The sequence below is a fragment of the Pipistrellus kuhlii genome, unplaced genomic scaffold (genome assembly GCF_014108245.1).
Source record: "Pipistrellus kuhlii isolate mPipKuh1 unplaced genomic scaffold, mPipKuh1.p scaffold_m20_p_39, whole genome shotgun sequence".
NCBI lineage: Eukaryota > Metazoa > Chordata > Mammalia > Chiroptera > Vespertilionidae > Pipistrellus > Pipistrellus kuhlii.
Genome location: NW_023425539.1, coordinates 1382085 through 1401789, shown reverse-complemented (window position 1 = coordinate 1401789; position 19705 = coordinate 1382085). Strand labels below are relative to the sequence as shown.

Sequence of the window (19705 nt, the reverse complement as noted above, 5' to 3'; positions counted from 1 at the left end):
AGGGATAGAGAGCTAGAAACATCAGTGAGAAAGAAACATTGACCAGCTGCCTCCTGCACACTCCCCACTGGGGATGTGCCTGCAACCAAGGTACATGTCCTTGACCGGAATCGAACCCAGGACCCCCCAGTCCACAGACCAAACCAGTTTCAGCAGCCTCCACACTTCTGCCTAAACATCAAAGAGGTTCTTCTACCCAAGCTGACTCGGACCTCCACTGTCACTCTTTGTCCGAGCACCTTGCTGTCGGCTGGAGAACAGACCCCCCCCCCCCACCTTGGAACTATATAGTCTGTGCGTGGTGACTTGTTTGATGCTGGCAGGTTGCAGATACCCTGAGGGCCAGGACTGCTCTGCATTCCAGAGCAGCACCTTAACAATGTTACTGGCCTGGATCGGGTGGCTCAGTAGCTGAGCATCGACCCAGGAACCAAGAGGTTGCCAATTCGATTCCTTGTCAGGGCACATGCCCGGGTTGAGGGTTCAATTCCCAATAGGGGTTTCTGCAGAAAGAAGCCAATCGATGATGTTCCTCTCTCATCAATGTTTCTATCTCTCTATCCCTCTTCCTTCCACATAAAAACATTTTTTGTTATTTTTTTTCCTTTTCCAATAAAAACGTTTTTAAAAGAATGTTTCCTGCCGGGACCGGTTTGGCTCAATGGATAGAGCGTCGGCTTGGGGACTGAAAGGTCCCGGGTTCGATTCCGGTCAAGGCCATGTACCTTGGTTGCAGGCATATCCCCAGTAGGGGGTGTGCAAGAGGCAGCTGATCGATGACTCTCTCTCATCGATGTTTCTAACTCTCTATCTCTCTCCCTTCCTCTCTGTACAAAATCAATAAAATATATTAAAAAAAAAAAAAAAAAAAAAAGAATGTTTCCTTATTTTACAGGTCAGATGAAAGAAGAGATGAAACATCTACAGGAAGCACCGGCCCCTAAGCTGCCCCTGCCAAAGCGGGCCACCGAGAGACAGAGAAAACGGAGAGAGGTCAGACGTGGGTGGTTTCAGTGGCCGCCCAGAGGCCAAAAGGACACGGCACTGGGAAAGCCCCATGAGTGCTGGGCTGGGAACCCAGTCGGCCTCCTGCCCACACCAGGAGGCCTGGACTGGGGAGGCAGAGCCTAAGTGCCTAGCCCGGGGCCCTGTCATTAATCCCGCCTGTCCAGCAGGCAGGGCAGAAACAGCAACAGAGAAAGGGGCTCTTTCTTCCCTTCTCCCACCTCACCACGCTGGAACCAGCGCTGTGTCTGCGGCCAGATTCTGGCTCGGGTCCCAAGCAAGAGCTCTGAGAACCTTTCAACAGGTTCAGGCAAAGTTCCTTTGGAGGACAAACCAAAGCATCAGTCCTCACAGCAACAAAAAGCTGGCAGATTTGCATCTCAATCAGCTGCAGGCTGGTCCCCCCTTTCGCAAGTCCAATTCAATAAAGTGGCTTAAGGGCTCCTCTGCAATGCAGCCATCCTCCAAGTTTGAAAATGTTAGGCCTCAGCAGAAACCTTGTCTCTAAAGCCTGCAGGCACTCCCAGGCAGGCGTGGCACCGGGATTCCTGCCTGGAAGGCACCGGCTGCTCGGACTCCCGAAGCCGGGAACAGAGAGGCCAGAGAGATAAGCTGTGTGCAATCAGCAGGCCTGCCCGCTGAGGATGCTGAGTCAGTGCGTTTGCCCGAGTCAGAGAAACCAGATTCAGAAGCGGGAGCACAGGCATGGGATAAGAAGTTGATGTTCAACCCACATCCTGACCCTTCACCTTCACCTTCACTTGGGGTTCGAGGTGGGGGGGGGGGGGCAGTCAAGCCTTAAATACTAACTCAGCACTCGGCTGGCACCAGCTCTAGGACTCCTCCCACTTGAAGGAAGTAGCCAAGGCTGAGGCAGGAGTGAAGTGACCAGCCCCAGTGCTGCCAACACCATAAAATAAATTAAATCAGCGGACAACCTCAGAAGAACCCTAGAAGCTGACCTTCTAATACCAAGTGGGTAAAAATTAAATAAATAAATAATAAAAAAATAATTTTAATATATCAGTCCTCCAGTGTGAACAAGATGATAAAAGCTTCATCTGTGGATGATGACGTTTTCTCCTATTTCTTAAACTTTCTGTGCAGCCTGAGCGCGCCCAGGGAGGCAAGCAGGAAGGGTCACGATCTAAAAGGGAGGAGAGAGGGAGGGAGAGGAGGAGCCAAACACTCCAACCTGTTCCTTCCAGAGTCATTAATCTCACACTTCTTGGACAGAAGAGAAAGCTTGTGTAAGGAGCAAGGTCTGAGTGACTTTCCCATCTCCAAGGTTTCTTGCTGACATGGGGAAAGTTCTGCCAGGAACCCTTAGGCCATCAGGAAACATTTCCGAGTGGCTAAAGGCTGAAGGTTCTAAATGATCCACGCTCTGCCCTGCCACTAGCCTGTTCCTATCTCCTCCCCCCGCGGGCACACACACTCCCTTTCTCCTGCCCTACACCGCTCCAGCTCCGCTCCCTAGAAACTGGAACACCCAGGAAAATCCTGGGAAGAGCAGGGAAGAAAGGCGGGGAGGACTCTACATGGAGTTACCGGAACTGGTTCAAAACTTTTCCTTCCCTCAAAGTAAGAGCTCTAGGAAGACAAAGCATGCCGGTGGTGTGCTCAGGGGGTCCAGCTTGGGCTACCTGGGTCTAAAGGGACTCGGGGAGAGGCATTACTTCAATTAGGTTGAACTGCTGGAGACAGCAAGAGGGCAGAGGAGAATGCCTCCGATCGAGGTTGTCCAGGAAGTGGTAGGAGGGTAGACATTGGAGTCACCGGAGTCCACTGTCGGGCTGGACCTACTGACATCAGCAGTGAGGACCTTCCAACAGGGCTGGGGAGTATGAAGGTAGGAATGGGGGTTTGATTTCTTGTAGACCTGCAACCTCAGCCTGCATCGGGCAACACCAAGGATGTGGCAAAGGGAAAGGACAGACCTAGAGGCATTTTTATAAACACCCTGGGCCGCCGCCCCCCACCCCCACCCCCTTGGGCGCAGAAGACCGCTGTGATGCAATGTTCTCACAGCTTGTGAAAGGACATGTCCGCTGGAAAACCATAAAGCAGCAAAAACAGACAAGAAATGGTGTCTGACAAGCCCTTAAAAGACTCATAACAATCTGACTAAAAAACAAACAAAAAACACCCTAAATTCTAGATCAATCTTCCACCGGATGAAGGCCAAGCCACTTCCTCTCTCTCTTGTTACACCCTGGCCACTGAGTCCGGAGTTCCCTTTTCTACAGCCAGCAAGAAACATGCTTCATGCAAGGCCAGTGACGTGCCAGGCCCCGGGAGGAGAGGTGCCTGCAACGTCCCCAGGTGTGGGAAGAACACCCTGGACTCAGGTTCTGATTCCATTCCGGCCCCTCGCTGTGTGTGTGGCCTCCGGCAGGTCAGACCATCTGTCGGAGCCTCAGTGTTTTCATCCATAAAACGGGGACAATGCTATGCACCCAGGGGAGCTGGCTGAAGATCCAATAAATGGGCCTTTTGCTGCCTGGGAGGCGCTGCGCAGCAAGGTGGTGCTGCTGGCCAGGTCTGCCCCGCCATCGCGCCCGCTCCAACAGCTCCCACTCCAGGAGCCTCCCCGACCGCCCGACCGCCCGACCGCCTGACCGCCCGAGCCCGGGGCGCCGTCTCACCTGGCTCGGTACACAGGTAGGAGTAGAAGCCCTCGGACTTGAGCATGATGAGTAGCGAGCCCCAGCCCAGGAGGACTGCCGAGAAGAGGAGGTTTTCCACCACCGCCGTGCAGGCCATCCACCAGCGGCGCCGGTGGGCAGTGGCCAGGGTGGGCGCCATGACGCGGCGGCGAGGGGGCCCGGCTCCGGCTCCGGCTCCGCAGCCACCTGCGCACACACCTCGGCGTCAGCGCCCGGTCCCGGCCGGTCGGGGAGGCCGAGCTCGGCCGCTGCGGCAGCGCGGGGCTGGCCACCCCTCCGCGGCCCCGGCCGCAGGTGCGCGCAGCCAAGGGGAGCCCCGTCTGGCCCGGACCTGGGCTCCCCACCGCGGGCCCTCGGAGGTGGGAGAGCCGCTCCGGCCGGGCAGGGAGACTTCTCCCCCAGCTCCCTCCTAGGTAAACTGAGGTATGCCAGCAGGAAGGGACTAACGCAAACCCGGGGACATGCAGTGAGTCCTGGCTCCCGGCATGACTGGCATCGCTCGGGTGTCTGCGGGGGCGGCAGCCTGCGATCCAGACACCTGGGCCGGGGCGCACCTGAGGGCGGCCACTCCCTCGGACCTTGACAGCCGCCTGCCTGCGCGCGCGCCCGCCCGCAGCGAAGACCCTTCCCCAGAGCCGGTTCTGGCAACCACAAGATCAGCGCATCTAGCTCCTGCGGGCCCGCCCCCCGGCTCGCTGATTGGCCGGCGGCACAGGAACCGCCGCGCCATTGGCCGGGGTCTAGGTCGCTAGGCGCTGCGGCCACGCGAGCCCCGCATGGGAGAAGCGAAGCCGGTTCAAACCGGCGGCGCGGGCCACCTGCGCGACCCCCCACCCTGAGCTGTGTGTGTCCCCTGCAGCCGGCCCGTTCCGACGGGAGCGGATCTCCGTCCCTCCGTTTCCTTGCCCCTCCTAAATTCGTCATGTCTTCTGTCAGCTCCTCAGCCATCCAATCTCTTCCCTCTCATATTTTCACACATCTTCTCCCTAACCACCCCGCCCTACCAGCAAGCCTTCTGCCCCCAGCACCCTCCCCGCGAGGCCCGATTCCCAGGGTCCAGCTCACCCGGCTCCTGCGATCGTGTGTCGGGCCCGCCGGCGCCTTTTCTGTCCCCTTTTATTGCAGCCCTTTTATTAGGACCCCGGGACGAAAACACTGCCGCGCGCTGATTGGCTGAGCGGGCTGGAAACAGGCGGCGGCCAATCAGTAGGCGCCGCCCGCCCGGCCGCAAGCAGAAGCCGGTTCCGGCCGGACTCGGAGACAAACAGGAGGACCGGGGGCGCTCTGGGGAGCCGTGGGCCGAGCCTCTGCTCTGCACCTTAAACGGGAGCCCCAGCTGGGCTGGGCACCCCTGAGACATTGCCCTGGCGCCCCTCCGAAGCCCCGCCCCGAAACCTTGCCCTGGGTGGAGTCTCGGGCTCGGCCTACCTAGGTCCCCAGATCTCCCCAGCATCACTGCCGGCCCCCTCGCTTCACACCCAGCTCCGCTTCTGCACTCCGCTCTCCGGCCCGCTTTAGGGCCCCCCAACTTCCCGAACTCTGCCCTGGGCACCAGGCTTCGATGCTTCGGCTCCCGGTGGGTCGCTCCATGGCCGCCGCCCGCACGGCCGCCTCCCAGCGCAACCCATTCTGGTTCCTCCTGTCCCCAGTGTCCCCCCCATTCAGCCTATGTTTACCCATTCCGGATCTTCGGGCCCCATGATCCAGTGTGCCTCTTCCTCTTCTCCTGATTCACCGACCCCGCTCCTGGGTGCCATCTGCCCGGTCCCTCGGGGACCCCCAGGTGGGCGTTTGGGGCTTGTCTGTCCCCTGGCACGGTGTCTCCCCTGTTGCCCCATCCAGACTCCGACCCACTCCCTTTGGCCCCTCAGGAACCGCGCCCAAGGTGACTGTCCAATGCCCACTGTCTGCTCCACCTCCACCCCTTTCCCGTGTGCCTTCCTCAGGGCCCCTCTTCAGGGCAGCGCCGAGCTGCGGGGACAAATCAGCCTCCGGGAGAAGGTGCGGAGCCGGGAGGGCTCCAGCTCCCGGTCTGCTAGGCGAGCTGGACCTGCCCAGAGCTGCCATGGCAGGGCGATGAAGCCCAGGCGCCGGAATTCCTGCTGCCCATCTTGGTCTCTCCGACCAGAGACACTAGCCTGACCTTAGAGGACCCCTGGGCTTCCCGATGATTCGGCTCGGTCTCCCAGGCAGGCAGGCAGGCTGTGGGAGCTGGCTCATCCCAGGGCTGCGGGAGCCCCTGGAGCCTTCTGTTCCACGTCGCCCGGTCCGAGAGCGCCCCCTGCCGCTGGGAAGCCGCCGCTGGCACCCTCCTTCAGACCATCCTGCCGCTGTAGGCTTGGGGGATCCTTGCTCCTTGCCTGTCCTGTTATCCAGGCTGCAGCACTTTTCATCCACTTATGAGATTGCGACTACCCCTTGACAAACGTCAGTCCTTCCCTCCTAGAGCCACCTACTTGAGGGCCGTCCCCAGGCAGCTGTTCCATACGCGTTTCTAAACTGTTTCAAACCTCTCTAAAATAATTTACTTTCTCCAAAACAGTTCCTCCAATTTTTTTCTCAGCTCATGGCCCCGCTAGCCACCGAACTTAGAGACTATGATCCACCGTTTCAACACCTGCTGTTATTTTCCCTCTCCACCCCACCCCTGCCTGCCAATGCAGTCATATTTCCTAATTTGCTTATCTGAGTTCCTAGGACTCCCAACTGCTTCACCCAGCGTCCAATCACAGCCCCTGAAACCCATCTCTCCACCCCACCCCATCCCAGTGAGCTATATGAAATGTAAATCTGACCTTGGGCCCCACCGACACGGCTCAGTGGTTGAGCATCGACCTATGAACTAGGAGGTCATGGTTCAGGTTACAGGCTCGATCCTCAGTGTGGGGTGTGCAGGAAGGCAGCAAATTAATGATTCTCATCACTGACTAGTGGCCCGGTACACGGATTTGTGCACATTGAAAGGAAAATAATTAGAAGAAATATTTTAATATTGCCATTTGCCCTTTCTCCCTCAGTGCCTGGCCCTGCCCCCCACCGCCACCACTGGTGGCCATCTGTGGGGTGATCGGTGGGGTGATCAGGGCCACTCACACCCACCTTGGCGTGGCACCGCCTGCTCCCCTTCTCCACCATCCCGTCACTCATCAGGGCCCATCGGGCCTGGCAGTGCCTCCACTATGGCCAGCGCCATGTCACCAATGCCCACCATGTTCTGCACCACCCCTAGTGGTCAGTGCATGTCATAGTGGGCAGTCAAACTCCCAGTTGAATGACTGCCTGAGGGGACAATTCCCACATTAGGCTTTTATTATTTATATAAGATGTTTCTCTCTCCCTCTCCCTTCCTCTCTGAATCAGTAAAATAGATATATATATTTTTTTTAAAAAAATCTGACCTTGGTAAATCTGATCTCTGCTAAAATCAGTCAGAAACTCTACCATTTGTCTTGCAGGATAAAGTTCAAGTTCTCCAACCTGACCTACACAGGCTCCTTCCTCCCACCAGTCTCTCTCTCCCCAGGGAGGCTGGTTGACCTACCTGGTCCGAGATACTCCAATCACATGCTGGACCTCAGAGTCCCTTTTTGGACAGCTCCTACAGAAAGCCTTCCTTGACTGCTCCCCCAATACTGTCCATTGTCTTTGCTCACTAATTTTGTCGTATATCTTTAATATCTTTGAGATATATAAATCCCTGAGAAAAAGATGAATACCTCAAATGAAATTGGGGAAAGAAAATAACCAGATAATCTATAGGAAAAATACAAATGAAGATTTGAAAAGGAGTTCAATCTTAGAATAATCATAGAAAATCAGATTTTAATTATACAATTTTCATGATTAAAAAGCAAAACTAAAAATACTTTATCTGATCAAAGCTTTAACCTTTCCTAAAACTATAGTTCTCAATAAAAGTGATTCTATGAAAGAAAGAAAAATAAAGCTTTGACCTGCTATTACTTTCTTTTTGTTGCCCTAAAATAATGAAATACCATCTTGAACTTATCATATTGGGTGTAAGAAAATAGATACCACCATTATTTGTGAGAGTATAAAGCCATACAACATTTTTGGAGGGCAATTTGGTGTAAATACATAAACGTTTAATGTTCTGATTCTATAACACAGCGATTTTGCTTTTTTTCCGGCCTTGGGCCTTTTTCCAGCACTCACAGGGATCTCTTCTACAGAAACACTTGCACAAATATATTTTTTTTTAAATGGAAAAAGTTGAACACTGCATCATTAATAGTCTCAAACAATTAAAAAAACCACCAAATCCCTAAATGTAGGGAATGGTTCACATAATCCGTGTCATTTCCACATGATGGGATCCCGTGTAGCCATTTTTTAATAAAGAGAGGTAGCTTTATATTTACTGGCACCAAAAGATACCCAGGATACGTTAAGTAAAAGATTAAACTGCAGAACAGTATGCTCCTTTGTCTTCAAGTGCACAGAAAAACATCGGAAAGGAAGCATCTAAACTTCCATGAGCTTCTCTGAGCACAGGGTTGGGGGTAACCGCTGCTCTTTATTTCCTGACGAGGTCATACACCTGCATGGGGCAAGAATTCAGAACGAGACCGAAAGACAACCTATGAAAAGTAAATCTGGCCCCTCCCTGCTCCCCCAGACTCCTCTGGGGAGACGGGAAATCTCATTTTTACTTCATACATATCCAAAATGTTAGTTCTATTTACTTTTAACAAAGAATATTACTTAAAAAAAAAAAAAAGTTCAATCGAGTGAGAAAAGTAAAAAGAATATTCACTATACAAAATATGCAAATTATACAAAAGTTTAAAAAGAAAATAAGCCCTGGCCAGTGTGGCTCAGTTGGAGCATCATCCCTTACACCAAAGGTGGAGGGTTCAATTCCTGGTCAGGGCCCATACCCAGGTTGCGGGTACGAGCACATGGTCAGGGTGCCATGTGAGAGGCAGCCCATCGATCTCTCTCTCTCTCACTCTCTTACACAACATAATTGTTCGTGGCTGTTTAGGAACCCACCATAAAAAATATTTATTTAACCAACCTTTTATCATCAAACATGTAGGTTGTTTTCCAGTTCAGAAAAATATTTTGCAAACGAAGGAAAGAATAGCCTGTTGGGGTAAGCCAAGTCCAGGACAACAGAAATAAGTCCCTGCAGCCGTCTCATTCTCTTCCTGACCCCATCCCGTGGGGTCTCCGCCCAGGCCTTCCAGACCTTCCTTGGAACGGCGCCAGGGCCCACAGCCAACTGGCCTCTACCTCAGATGTTTCCCCACCGGAGGGCAGAGGTTCTGGTAGGTCTTTCCGGCCCTGGGGCCTTTTTCCAGCACAAAATACAACCTGATGCGGAGGCAGTTCCATGCCTACCCCCCATCCGTAGCCTTCCCACTCCCCAAATTCATGGTCCTCAGGGCTCCGGTGGCCCAGAGATGGGTGCCACATTCTCATACTGCGGCTCCTCCTGCTCTTCCTCGTCAGCCAGCTTCTGGGCATCCTGTACCGGGGGGCCCCCGGGGGCCAGCTCCTGGAGCCTCTCTGAGCTCTTGACGCCATCCCTCTGCCCACTGGCCGCTTCCTCTGGCCCCGTTCCTGCGGGCGGCGAGGCCCCCGCGGGCTCCTCGTTCGGGGCTGGGCCAGAGCTCGGACTGGCAGGGCCAGGGGCCAGCCCGGATCTGCCCTTGTTCCGACTCAGGGCCCGACGTGGAGGCTTGGGGATGGCACTCTTCACCTTGGGCCCCGCCTGGCCTTTCTGGAAGCTACCAAAACGGCGGAGGACGGCCCGGACCGGGCCCCCGGGTTCCCGGGGTGACCCTGCCAAGGTGTAGATGGTGGTGACGGAGCCCCCGCTCCCCTGGACGCCGCTTTCGATGGCTTCCACGCGCTCCGCCACCGTCTGGCCACTGAGTGGGAGCCGGCGGGGGCCGGCGGCTGAGTCCTTGGGGCTGGGTGCCCCGGGAGGGACCTCGTCCCTTTCCGCTTTGTCGGGGCCTGCGGACTCCTCAGCCTCCTGGCTCTCAGGACCGGGCTGGCCGCCCCGGGAGAGCCGCTTGGGCTTCCGGAGCGGGTTGGAGAGCTCCCCGGAGCTTTGGCGATTCTGCGGGGCGAACTTGGTGCCTTCGGCAAAGGAGACGGAGGGCCGCTTGGCCCGAGCGAGGCTGGAAGTGCGTGGGATGGCGAATGGCGTGGAGGCATCCTCGGGGGCTGGGAAGGGACCATCAACCACGCTGGCCTCCGGTGACTCTGCTTGGGCCTCAGGGACCATCGCTGGCGGAGGAGACAAAAGAGTTAGGCCAAAGCTGGGCTGGCCACCCCAACCCACGCACTCCCAGGTCAGCATCTTCCGGGAGGCCACGATCACGGGGCAAAGTGGAGGGTGAGGATGCAGAGGCAGGAACAGCAGGGTCAACAGACACCACCACTTCTCCCTTCTCTTCCCGCCTCCCACCCTTCTTTGACTTAATGTCACACTCCGTCCATCCAAGCTAAAACTCTTCAGTGCCACACAGCCGTGCCCCTCTCCTCTCTGGACCCGTGTACACGGCCCCCTCTTCCCGAAACACCATTCCCACCTCCCCCTAACTTTCTCACGGCTAACTCGTGGTTCTGCTAGACTCAACGCCAATGTCACGGACACTGAGACATCTCCCCTGACCCCAGTCTCCTCAGACATGGCTGGGTGACAGCCCCTCTGGCGTGTCCCCCCGGGCAAGCACATAACACTCCGTCCTAGAAGGGTCTGGTCACTGCCCACCAGACGAAAAGCTGGGTAAGGACGGGAATCTAGCTTGTCTCCATTAGGAACCCCAGCAGAAGACGGAACACTTTATAGGACATAGGGGGTGGTTGTATCGGTAGGACCAAGGGATCAGAAGGATGCTCAGACACCCAAGCAGTATTTAAAGTGGCCCCAGTGGGTGACTGGCGGGGGGGTGGGGGAGGGGGCGCGCTACCTTCTTTGGGCGGCACGCAGTAGGCAGGGTCCTCGTCGTCCTCTCCGCAGTCGTAGTCGGAAGAGAAGGAGTCGTCCGAGGCCCAGCCGGCGGAGGGCTGCTCGATGAAGCTGTGGTTGAAGGGGACCTCCGGGTCGTGGTGGGAGACTGCAGGGGGTGCCAGGTCAGGCACACAGCCCGGTGGGAAGCTGTGTCCCGTCCCAGCCCCGCCCCTCAGCGCCCACCTACCTGTCACCCAGGGCAGCTTGTGGCTGCTGAGGGACCTGCAGGGCAGCGCGAAGTCCAGGCTGGTCAGCGCCTCCCACAAGCCCTGGAGCTTCCTCCTGGACACAGCGGCTCCCTCCCTCGCCGGGCTGAGGGCACAGGAGGCGGTCAGTGTGTGAGACCCGCCTGGGGCGGGGTGGGAGCAGGGGAGGAGGGCCGGGCCCATCCAGGCCCTGGGGTTAGAGGGCGTGAGGAAGGGCGACAGAGGGGCTGTGTCCACTTCAGTGGCTCCCTACGGCCACAGACTCAAGTCCAAACGACTGAGCCCAAGATGTGGGCCTGCCCCAGCGGGCAGCGTGGCTCCAGAGTCCAACAGACCTGGGGCAGCAACTCCGCTCAAACGTTACAAGGCTCTGGGCCTCTGTTACCTTACCTGTCGACTGGGGACAGCTACAATCTATCAGAGCTTTTTTCAGAACCCCCAGGTGGGGTTCCCCAAAAGGCAGCCATGTGCTGTCACCCTCCTAGCTGAGTCCCAGCTCACCCGGCTTTCTGGAAGTGACACCGCCTCCAGGAAGCCTGCCGCTGGCCCCATCCCCATGCTGGAAGCGACCGCTCCATTCCTACCATTCCTCAGACAGCCCTGGCACATGCCCTGGTCCTCCTGGGAGGGGCTTCTTCCCAACCCCGGGCTCTGTGCCTCAGGGGACAGGCCACTGGGCCTGCTCAGTTAGTGTCGCCAGCACACGCAGGATGACATGCTCAGGATTAGCGTGAGAACTGTAAGAGAGCACTGGTCAGAGTCCCGAGAACAGGCCCAGGCTTTGTGTGGGCCAGTGACAAACCGAGACACCTTATTGGTGTCCTCTGTGCTGGGCTCCTCCTCCTGCCCCCACATCCCCTGCTCCAGACCCCCAAGATGCGATGAGTCTCCCAGGAGCAGAGAAACGGGAAGAGGTTTTTAAAGGAACAAAGCTGGTGAGGAGCGGCGGTCTGCAGTGGCCGCCACACAAAACCTTCCTCTTCCTTTCTGGGAAAGCCCCATTCTTCACTAAACCACTGCCCAGACTTCCATGTCACCCTCCTTGGGCGGGGAGGGAGAAGAGAGGAGGTGAGGCCTGGTCTCCCAGCCCAAAGCTGCCTGCTGCGTTCCCGGTCCCCCTCCTCCTCTGGCCCCCCGTTAACATACCCTCAGCCTCCCGCTGTGGGTGTGAGCTTCCCCAGCCTGCTGCCCCTGCACACGGGACTCCCCCTGAAGGCTTCTGATGGGAGCAAGCGGCTGACCTCATGTCTCCGGGCCACTACCAACGACCCCATCCATCCTGACCTACGTGTGTGACCAGATCAGCCCTTCCCCACCCCTGAAAGGAAAGCCAGGGTTCACCTGTCCTTGGGGTCCAACCGGGCGGCCCAACAGCACCAGGCACAGCAGCAGGCAATGCCCAGGAGGAGCAGCAGCAGAGGCACAAGGATGCCAGCGATGAGGGTGGCATCCTGGCTGTGAGACCCTGGGGGCGGGGGGAAGGGAGAAGGGTGAGCAGTAGTCAAATATTCAGGGCCTTCTCACCTCCCACACATGTCACACTCTAGCTGGGGTGCCTCCTCCCCAGCCTTCCTCCTGCGGGTGTCTCTTCTGAGAGACGCAGAGTCTGCTCAGCCTGGGGGCCGCCTGCTGGCCTGTCCCCTTCGGATGGTCCGCGGTCCGCCCCACGAGCCTTGGCCCTTGTTTTCATGCCTGATGCCCTGCCCGCCCGTTTCCTGGGTGCTAGCCTGGTTTCTCAGGGAACAGGGACGCTGTCACCTCTTAAGGGGACCCCAGAGCGTCCGCACAGATTTCAGGCAGAAGGAATGTCTCTGATGTGGGCTCAGGCTCCCTGGCCAGTGACGCGCTTCCGGAGCCCATGGGAAGGGCCAGTCTTTCCTGGGTGTACCCTGCACCCTGCTTTCCTCCTTACCCAGCTGGCAGGCCCCGGAGACAGGGTGGCAGGGGCCCTCTGGGCATTCACAGGGCGCAGAGCAGTTGTTTCCGTGGAAGCCAGATGGGCACGAGACGTTGCAGCTGTGGATGGCAAGGAGCGGCAGGCTGAAGGTGGGTGGGAAGGTGCAGGTGGGCGAGGGGGAGAGGAAGGGAGGTTTCTGGGCACTGGTCCCCAGCCCTGCCAGCAGGCTTCCCTGGATGATGCCTGGGCAGGCTTCTCCTGCCTCAGAGCCACATGCTCAGTGCCGCTGACAGCCCTGGAGAGAACCCCTCAGCCCCTAAGCCCATCTCCCATGGAAACTACCTCCAAGCTGTCCTCTGGCCCCAGCCCTCCCTCGGGCAGAGTCCACTTCTCAGGAGCCTCAGCCCTTACCCACCCAGCACTCATACGAACTAAGCAAGATGCCAATGGCATCAGACACCCTCGGGGGCTGGCAGCCCGCCAGGTCCAGCCCTGCCCCTAACTCTCTGGGCCTGGGATCTCTCCTCTCTGAAATGAGGTCTTTTCCATGTTCTGGATTCTGTCCCAGAGGCGGCAGATCTGACGCTGGAGACATTGACGTGGATTAGGCTTTCCTACCTGAAGACCGCAGGCCAGTGGTCGGCAAACTCATTCGTCCACAGAGCCGAATATCAACAGGACAACAATGGAAATTTCTTCTGAAAGCCACATTTTTTAAACTTAAACTTCTTCTAACGCCACGTCTTCAACATAGACTCGCCCAGGCCGTGGTATTTTGTGGAAGAGCCACACTCAAGGGGCCAAAGAGCCGCATGTGGCTCTCGAGCCGCAGTTTGCCGACCACGGCCTTTGGGAAACAGCAGTGGGGTTTGGAGGCCTTCCCCTGGACAGCTTCCCCCTCTGGGTAGGCAGCCAGGCCTTTCCCATTTGGAAGATGCAGACCCCACAGCAGGCAGAACGGCTCCTCCGCTCTGAGGGTGCTGGGTGGGACAGGGAAGGTGGAGACGCCCAAAAGGGAAGTTAAGGAAACAGCTTGCACGGAGGCCGGACCCTGGCCCCCGCCTCTCTGTCCTCACCTGGGTCCCCAGTAGCCAGCGCTGCAGACACATTCCCCGGTCACAGCGTCACAAGCCCCCTGAACACAGGCGGGGCAGGTGGAGCCACAGCCCTCCCCAAAGGTGCCACGTGGGCAGGGGTCTTCACACCTGAGGTGAGGCGAGACTTGGAATGGGGGGCGGGGCAGGCCCGGCCCCCACAGGGAGCTCTCCCCATCGTGCCCCATGCTTCTAGACTAGGGGTGTCGAACTCAATCAGAGAAGGGGCCAAAATCTAAAATCCAGCCTAAATCGCGGGCCGAATGGTTTACTGAACAGTCATAAACTGTCATTGTGATGGAAACGCAGCGGAGTGCAGTGATGACAGCGCGGTGCGGGCCACATTGCAAGGCCTGGCGGGACGGATTTGGCCCGCGGGCCTTGTGTTTGACACATGTGTTCTAGACTCAGGGACCCAACTGTGGGTCCTGGGCAGGAGCTCAGGTACAAACAGGGCCCTGAAGCTGGGCCAGACCCAACAGGTGACCGAGCAGAGGTCCCTGGAGGGAGAAGAGGGCAGGAAGCCTGAGGGGCAGGGACTGGAAGAGAGCCCTGCCCAGGCCTCATCGGCACCCATCTCTGTCCCGTCAGGCTTCCCCAGGGGGCAGGCCCCGGGGGGCGGGCTGTGTGAATGTGCGTTTGGGGAGGGGACGCCTGTCCCCGAGGGAGCAGCTGGGGTGAGGATTCGGAAGGAAGGTCTCCCCCACCCCGAGCAGGCTGGCCCCTTACCTGGGCCCCAGCCAGCCGGGCTCACAGCTCTGACAGTGCCCAGTGTCTGGCTGGCAGGCCCCCCCGTGCTGGCAGCGGGGGCACTGCTGTCCGCAGCGCTCCCCGAAGGTACCAGGCAGGCAGGGCTGGAGGCACTGGGTCCCGTTCCAGCCGGGCTCGCAGGACTCGCAGCTGCCCGTGTCTGCAGCGCACGGCTCGTTCCGCGCGCAGTGGCCACAGCTGTGGGAAGAGACGTTCATGGGAAGCTCCTGGGGCAAAGGGAAGGAGTGCCCGCCCAGGCCTCCAGGGCCCCGGAGGGAGAGCACCCAGGACCCAGCTAACGCACTCAGGCAGGTGTGCGCCTCCGCTTCCCCAGGTTGTTCTCCGAAGACGTTGGATAAATGATCTCTGTAAACTCTGGTAGGATCCCAGCCCCCTCCATCTCACCCCCGACTCCAACACTCATCCCTCCCTGGGTCCGCGGGTCACCAGTCAGAGCAGCCAAGTTATTACCCCAACCTCTGCCTCCCTTCTGCCCAGCGTCTCCCCACCCTTCCACCCACACCTCAGGGATGGACCTCAGCAGTGTATCTCCTATCCCATAACGTGAAAATGAATAAAAATAAAAGCGTTTTAGCCTGGCCTGCAGTGCAGCTCAGTGGCTGAGCATTAACCTATGAACCAGGAGGTCAGGGTTTGATTTCTGATCAGGTTGTGGGCTCGATCCCCAGTGTGGGGTGTGCAGGAGGCAGCTGATCAATGATTCTCTCTCATCATTGATGTTTCTATCTGTATCTCCCTCTTCCTTCCTCTCTGAAATCAATAAAAATATTTTTTTTAAATTGGTTACCTCTCAACACACTGCAACTGAGGCTGCAACCGAGATATGGTGCCCTTGACCAGAATCGAACCCATGACCCTTCAGTTCTTCAGTCCGAGGGCCGATGCTCTATCCATTGAGCAAATCAGCTATGGCAGGTTTATATTATCTTAATTTCTTGTTGATCTGTAATAGTTACATGAAGTTTCTCCCTCAGATACTTATCTGGGATCATATACTTTGGTTAGACTCATTAGTGAGGGGAGAGGGGAGTTCATAAAATCAATATAGCAAATCCCAACCAGCAGAAAGAAAAAAAAGAGAGAATAAAAATAAAAAATTACAGTATATACATATTATATATTATTTTATATATGTTATATATATAATAAAGATAAATATGTTGTCTGGTTAAGCTGGTTAAGCTTTTACTTCATATATATATATATATATATATATACACATATATATGGGTGTGTGTGTTATGTGGGATGTAAAACGTGTTATTGTGGGTGGAGTTGGTCAAAGTTTAAAAGTTATTGAGTCAAAGAGACCATGCGATCATTTTGTCATGTGATTCATCCTTTATCTGTTTCTAAGTGTGGCTTGTTACACTAGTATTGTTGTTAACAGTAACCGGATGAAAGGGGTGTGGGAGGCTGGACTCTGGGGCACTGAGGATCTTTTATCCCCCCTTTCATCCCATCCTTGTAGATTAAAAAAAACACACACATCTTGCCCTAGCTGGTTTGGCTCAGCGGATAGATTGTCAGCCTGTGGACTGAAGGGTCCGGGTTTGATTCTGTCAAGGGCACATGCTCAGGTTGCGGCTCGATCCCCAGTAGGGGGCGTGCAGGAGGCAGCCGATGGATGATTCTCTCTCATCCTTGATGAATGTTCCTATCTCTCAGAGAATCATCCACCGGCTGCCTCCTTCAAGCCCCTCCCTGGGGATGGAGGCAACCCCGATGTGTGAACCGCGGCCTCCTGGTCCATAGGTCGAAGCTCAGTGGCTGGCCGCGCCCCCAGGCCCAGCCTAGATTTTTATGGAAGCGCCGCGCCTCTCGGCCCTTCACGCTCCCTCCACCTCTTTCACCTTCCCACCCCTCTCCCTCCCACGGCGCAGGCGCCCGCCCGCCCCGCTCACCTGCGGCCGCACTGCGCCCCCCAGCGGCCGGCGGGGCAGGGCAGCCGGCACTCGGGGCCCCACCAGCCGGGCCGGCAGGCGCAGCGGCCGGACTCCTGGGCGCAGGGCGAGCCGTGGCAGTGGCAGCGGAAGCTGCAGCGGCGGCCCCACCAGCCCGCCTGGCACACGCAGTTGCCCGTGGCCTGGTCGCAGCGGGCGGCCACGGGGTTGCACTGGCACCGGTGCTGGCACCGGGCGGACCACCAGCCCGCCTCGCAGTGGCACGCGCCGGTCCCCGGGTCGCAGCGCCCGTGGGGGCCGCACGCGCACTCGAACTCGCAGCGGCCGCCCCAGCGGTCGTCCTGGCAGCGGCACACGCCGGTGTCCGGCGCGCACTGCCCGTGCGGGTGGCAGGCGCAGCTCTCCCGGCAGTCGGGGCCCCAGTACTGGCCCGGGCAGCCTGGGGGCGAAAAGGAGGGGCGGGGGTGGGGGGAGAGACAGACGGAAGGTCAGCGGGCTGAGGCCTAGGACAAACGCAGGCTTTGGACCCCCTCCCGGAACAAAGGGCGCTGGGCCCGTCCTCCAAGAGCCGGGAACAGACCCTTGGAACATGTGGCATCATATCCTCCTGGGGCAAAGCTCACTTCCTGCCCCAGACTCTGAACACAAAACTCCTTAGCAGTTCCCAGCCTCCCAGGTCACATTGCAGAACACACTAAAAATCCTGAGAGGGCCGAAACCGGTTTGGCTCCGTGGTAGAGCGTGGTCTGTGGACTGAAAGGTCCCGGGTTCAATTCTGGTCAGGGGCATGTACCTTGGTTGCGGGCACATCCCCGGTAGGGGGTGTGCAAGAGGCAGCTGGTCGATGTTTCTCTCTCATGGATGTTTCTAATTCTCTATTCCTCTCCCTTCCTCTCTGTAAAAAATCAATAAAATATATTTTTAAAAAACACACAAAAACTCTTGCCACATCTATAAAAAAGTCAATAAAATATATTTAAAAATAAAAAAATAAAAATCCTGAGAGGGAAAGGGGCTATGCCCGGAGCACACAGAAGTGTGCGTGGCCGAAACAGGTTTGGCTCAGAGGATAGGGCGTCGGCCTTTGGACTGAAAGGTCCCAGGTTCGATTCCGGTCAGGGGCAGGTACCTTGGTTGCGGGCACATCCCCCGTAGGGGGTGTGCAAGAGGCAGCTGGTGGATGTTTCTCTTTCATGGATGTTTCTAACTCTCTATTCCTCTCCCTTCCTCTCTGTAAAAAATCAATAAAAATATATTTTAAAAAATAAAAAAGAAGTGTGTGTGTGTGTGTGTGTGTGTGTGTGTGGCAGGGGTGGGAGGTGTTGAGGCTTCATCCATGCCCCTCCTCCCTCTCACTGGGCTCCTCCTCTGGGCTGACAGCTGGGCCTCGCAGGCCTGGGTGCTGCCAACAGGGGCAGAAGCTCCTCTCCACCATGATTCCTGATTCCTGGTGGCTGCCCCTGCTGTCCGGTCCCACGCCCTTCTCTTCTGCCAGAGAGGACAGCCAGCCTGGCCAGGACCCTCCTTCCGCCCCCCATGCATGCACAGGGAGACGCGGGGGAGACTGGGAATGCACCCACTTTGCAATTTACAGGAACCACCCGTATCCTTTCTGAGTTGAAGGGTGAAGGGCCCAGATTGAAACAGTGAGGAGGGCTCTGTGGATATGGGCAAACCCCAGATGACTCAGGGCAGCTCCCAGGAGTGTCACTTCCTGTCCCTGGGCCTCGGTTTCCTCCGTGAAGACTGGAGAGGCTCTGGCCCGCTGTTCTAAGATGTCGGTCCTCCCTGCGTCGCCCACCTAGTTCTGCCCAGCAATGTCAACCCCGCACACACACCCCCGGCGTGACTTGGAACTCACGGGAGTTGCACTGGGCCCCGAAGAATCCAGGTTTGCACCGACAGAGGCCTGGCTTCACACATACTTCGTTCTCCCGGCAGGCATCGGGCCCCTCGCAGACGGCTGAAACACACCCGCCTCGGTCAGCGGCTTGACCAGGGGACACTCGGCCCCCTCACTGACTCCCAGTTCCCTGCCCCTCAAGAGTAAGGTGACCAGACGTCCCGCTTTTGGAAAGATTATTTCCAAAAATAGGGACTTTTTTAAAACGCTGCGGGACGCAGGACAAATTGTTAAAAATCGGGACCGCTTTTGGCGAGACGTCTGGTCACCTTATCCAGAGCTGTTCCCTCCGGGCTGGGCGTGTGTGTCACAGGATGGACCCTGGCTCCAGGGCTCAGGACGGGAAATCAGCCCCCCAGAAAGGGAGGAAGGTCGCTGAGCTGTGTCCTCCCTTCTGGGGTGGGGATTGGTCTTGGCCACTCACCAATGGTGCATTCTTGGTCCTTCTGCCTCCAGCCTGGGCAGCACCGGAGCTCAGCTGAGGGGCTGTGGGGCGGAGAGGGGTCAGCCGGAGGGCGGCTAGGAGGTGTCCTGGGTTCAAAGGTGGGGCACTGCCTCTGGCTGAGGTGTGGGAGGCTGCCTCAGCCCCATCAGGCAGGCCTGGCCAAGAGTCACAGCCCACTCTCCCCAACCCCTTCCCTCTCCTTCTCTGGCCTTCCCACCATCTGTCCTGACTATCGCCACCCTCCAGGCTGTCCCCAAGCCTCCCTCCCTTCAGCCCCATGATCTCTTCCCTCTTTTCCCGCCCCGTGCCTCAGCACCAGCTCAGCTCCTCCTCCCCCCGCTCCCCCCTCAGACTCCCACAAGAGCCACCTGCTGTCCTTGCACACATGCTGCCCGTTAGGGTCCAGCGCAGACCCCCGGGTCCTCGGAGTCCAGAGCAGCAGCAGTGGGAGCAGCAGCCTCAGGCCCATGGCGGCCAGTGCAGTGAGAGGGTTGGAGCTGGCCTGGCCCCCACAGCTCCCAACCCCCTCCGTTTCCTCCCAAGGCCTTTCCTGAGGAAGCCAGGCCCAGGGGGCGGCGGTGGGCGGGCTGCCCTGAGGCACCTCCCTGGGGCTGGGCAGGCACAATCACTAGTGCTGAGTGGGCCTGAAGGGGCTGGCTTCGGTCTGGAGGGGGCAGGAAGTCCCGGGGTATTGGGAACAGGTGCGGGGGTGGGGTTAGTGTGGAGCCATCGTTTTCCATTAGGTCATACTTCCCAGTGGGAGGAGCCTCCCCACCCAGCGACAACCAAGGAAACCCTGTGAGACCACCTCAGCCTGCCC

The 19705-nt window shown here is 57.6% G+C and overlaps 3 protein-coding genes and 1 long non-coding RNA gene across 16 annotated transcripts in view; 1 reads left to right on the top strand and 3 right to left on the bottom strand.

The window, feature by feature from the left end:
- The window catches only part of SLC43A2 (solute carrier family 43 member 2), a 43401-nt gene extending 38532 nt beyond the window's left edge, over positions 1–4869 (bottom strand). For 9 of the 10 annotated variants that reach the window (XM_045571018.1, XM_045571021.1, XM_045571019.1 and 6 more), the window contains exons 1-2: positions 4740–4869; positions 3654–3860 (exon numbers count right to left, since the gene is read on the bottom strand). In XM_045571018.1, coding sequence (XP_045426974.1) covers positions 3654–3813 — 160 coding nt within the window. In that variant the 5' untranslated portion in view covers positions 3814–3860; positions 4740–4869. Of the gene's footprint in view, positions 1–3653; positions 3861–4228; positions 4308–4739 lie in introns of those variants that run through there. The other variant, XM_045571022.1, reaches the window with a different exon arrangement.
- Positions 4870–5128: 259 nt separating this feature from the next.
- LOC118702587 lies at positions 5129–7530 on the top strand. The gene is made up of 2 exons (XR_004982767.2): positions 5129–5559; positions 7130–7530. It is a non-coding gene; the product is annotated as an uncharacterized LOC118702587 (long non-coding RNA).
- The window catches only part of PRPF8 (pre-mRNA processing factor 8), a 46683-nt gene continuing 33507 nt past the window's right edge, over positions 6530–19705 (bottom strand). Inside the window, exon 45 of the transcript XR_004982766.2 lies at positions 6530–6543. The gene's annotated coding sequence lies outside the window, so the exon portion shown is untranslated. The remainder of the gene's footprint in view (positions 6544–19705) is intronic.
- SCARF1 (scavenger receptor class F member 1) lies at positions 7843–19635 on the bottom strand. 4 transcript variants are annotated; one of them, XM_036408634.2, is made up of 11 exons: positions 19254–19635; positions 18865–18926; positions 18399–18500; positions 16538–16976; positions 14592–14810; positions 13845–13973; positions 12784–12887; positions 12213–12336; positions 10853–11061; positions 10625–10771; positions 7843–9938 (listed from the first exon to the last, which is right to left on the bottom strand). In XM_036408634.2, exons 1-11 carry the CDS (start codon positions 19352–19354, stop codon positions 9082–9084), a joined length of 2493 nt encoding a protein of 830 aa, XP_036264527.1. In that variant the 5' UTR covers positions 19355–19635; the 3' UTR covers positions 7843–9081. The 4 variants fall into 4 exon arrangements, with proteins under 4 accessions (XP_036264527.1, XP_036264530.1, XP_036264528.1 ...); XM_036408637.2 differs by having other exon boundaries at positions 10853–10977; XM_036408635.2 differs by having other exon boundaries at positions 10625–10977.

Excerpts from the sequence above, each read along its gene's own strand:
- SCARF1 (XM_036408634.2), bottom strand. The coding sequence starts at position 19,354 with ATGGGCCTGAGGCTGCTGCTCCCACTGCTGCTGCTCTGGACTCCGAGG. Across the intron at positions 12,337-12,783 it reads CTCCGGGGCCTGCCAGCTGG|GGTCTCACAGCCAGGATGCC; the intron begins GTAAGGAGGAAA and ends CCCCGCCCCCAG. Across the intron at positions 10,772-10,852 it reads CAAGCTGCCCTGGGTGACAG|TCTCCCACCACGACCCGGAG; the intron begins GTAGGTGGGCGC and ends CACCCCCTGCAG.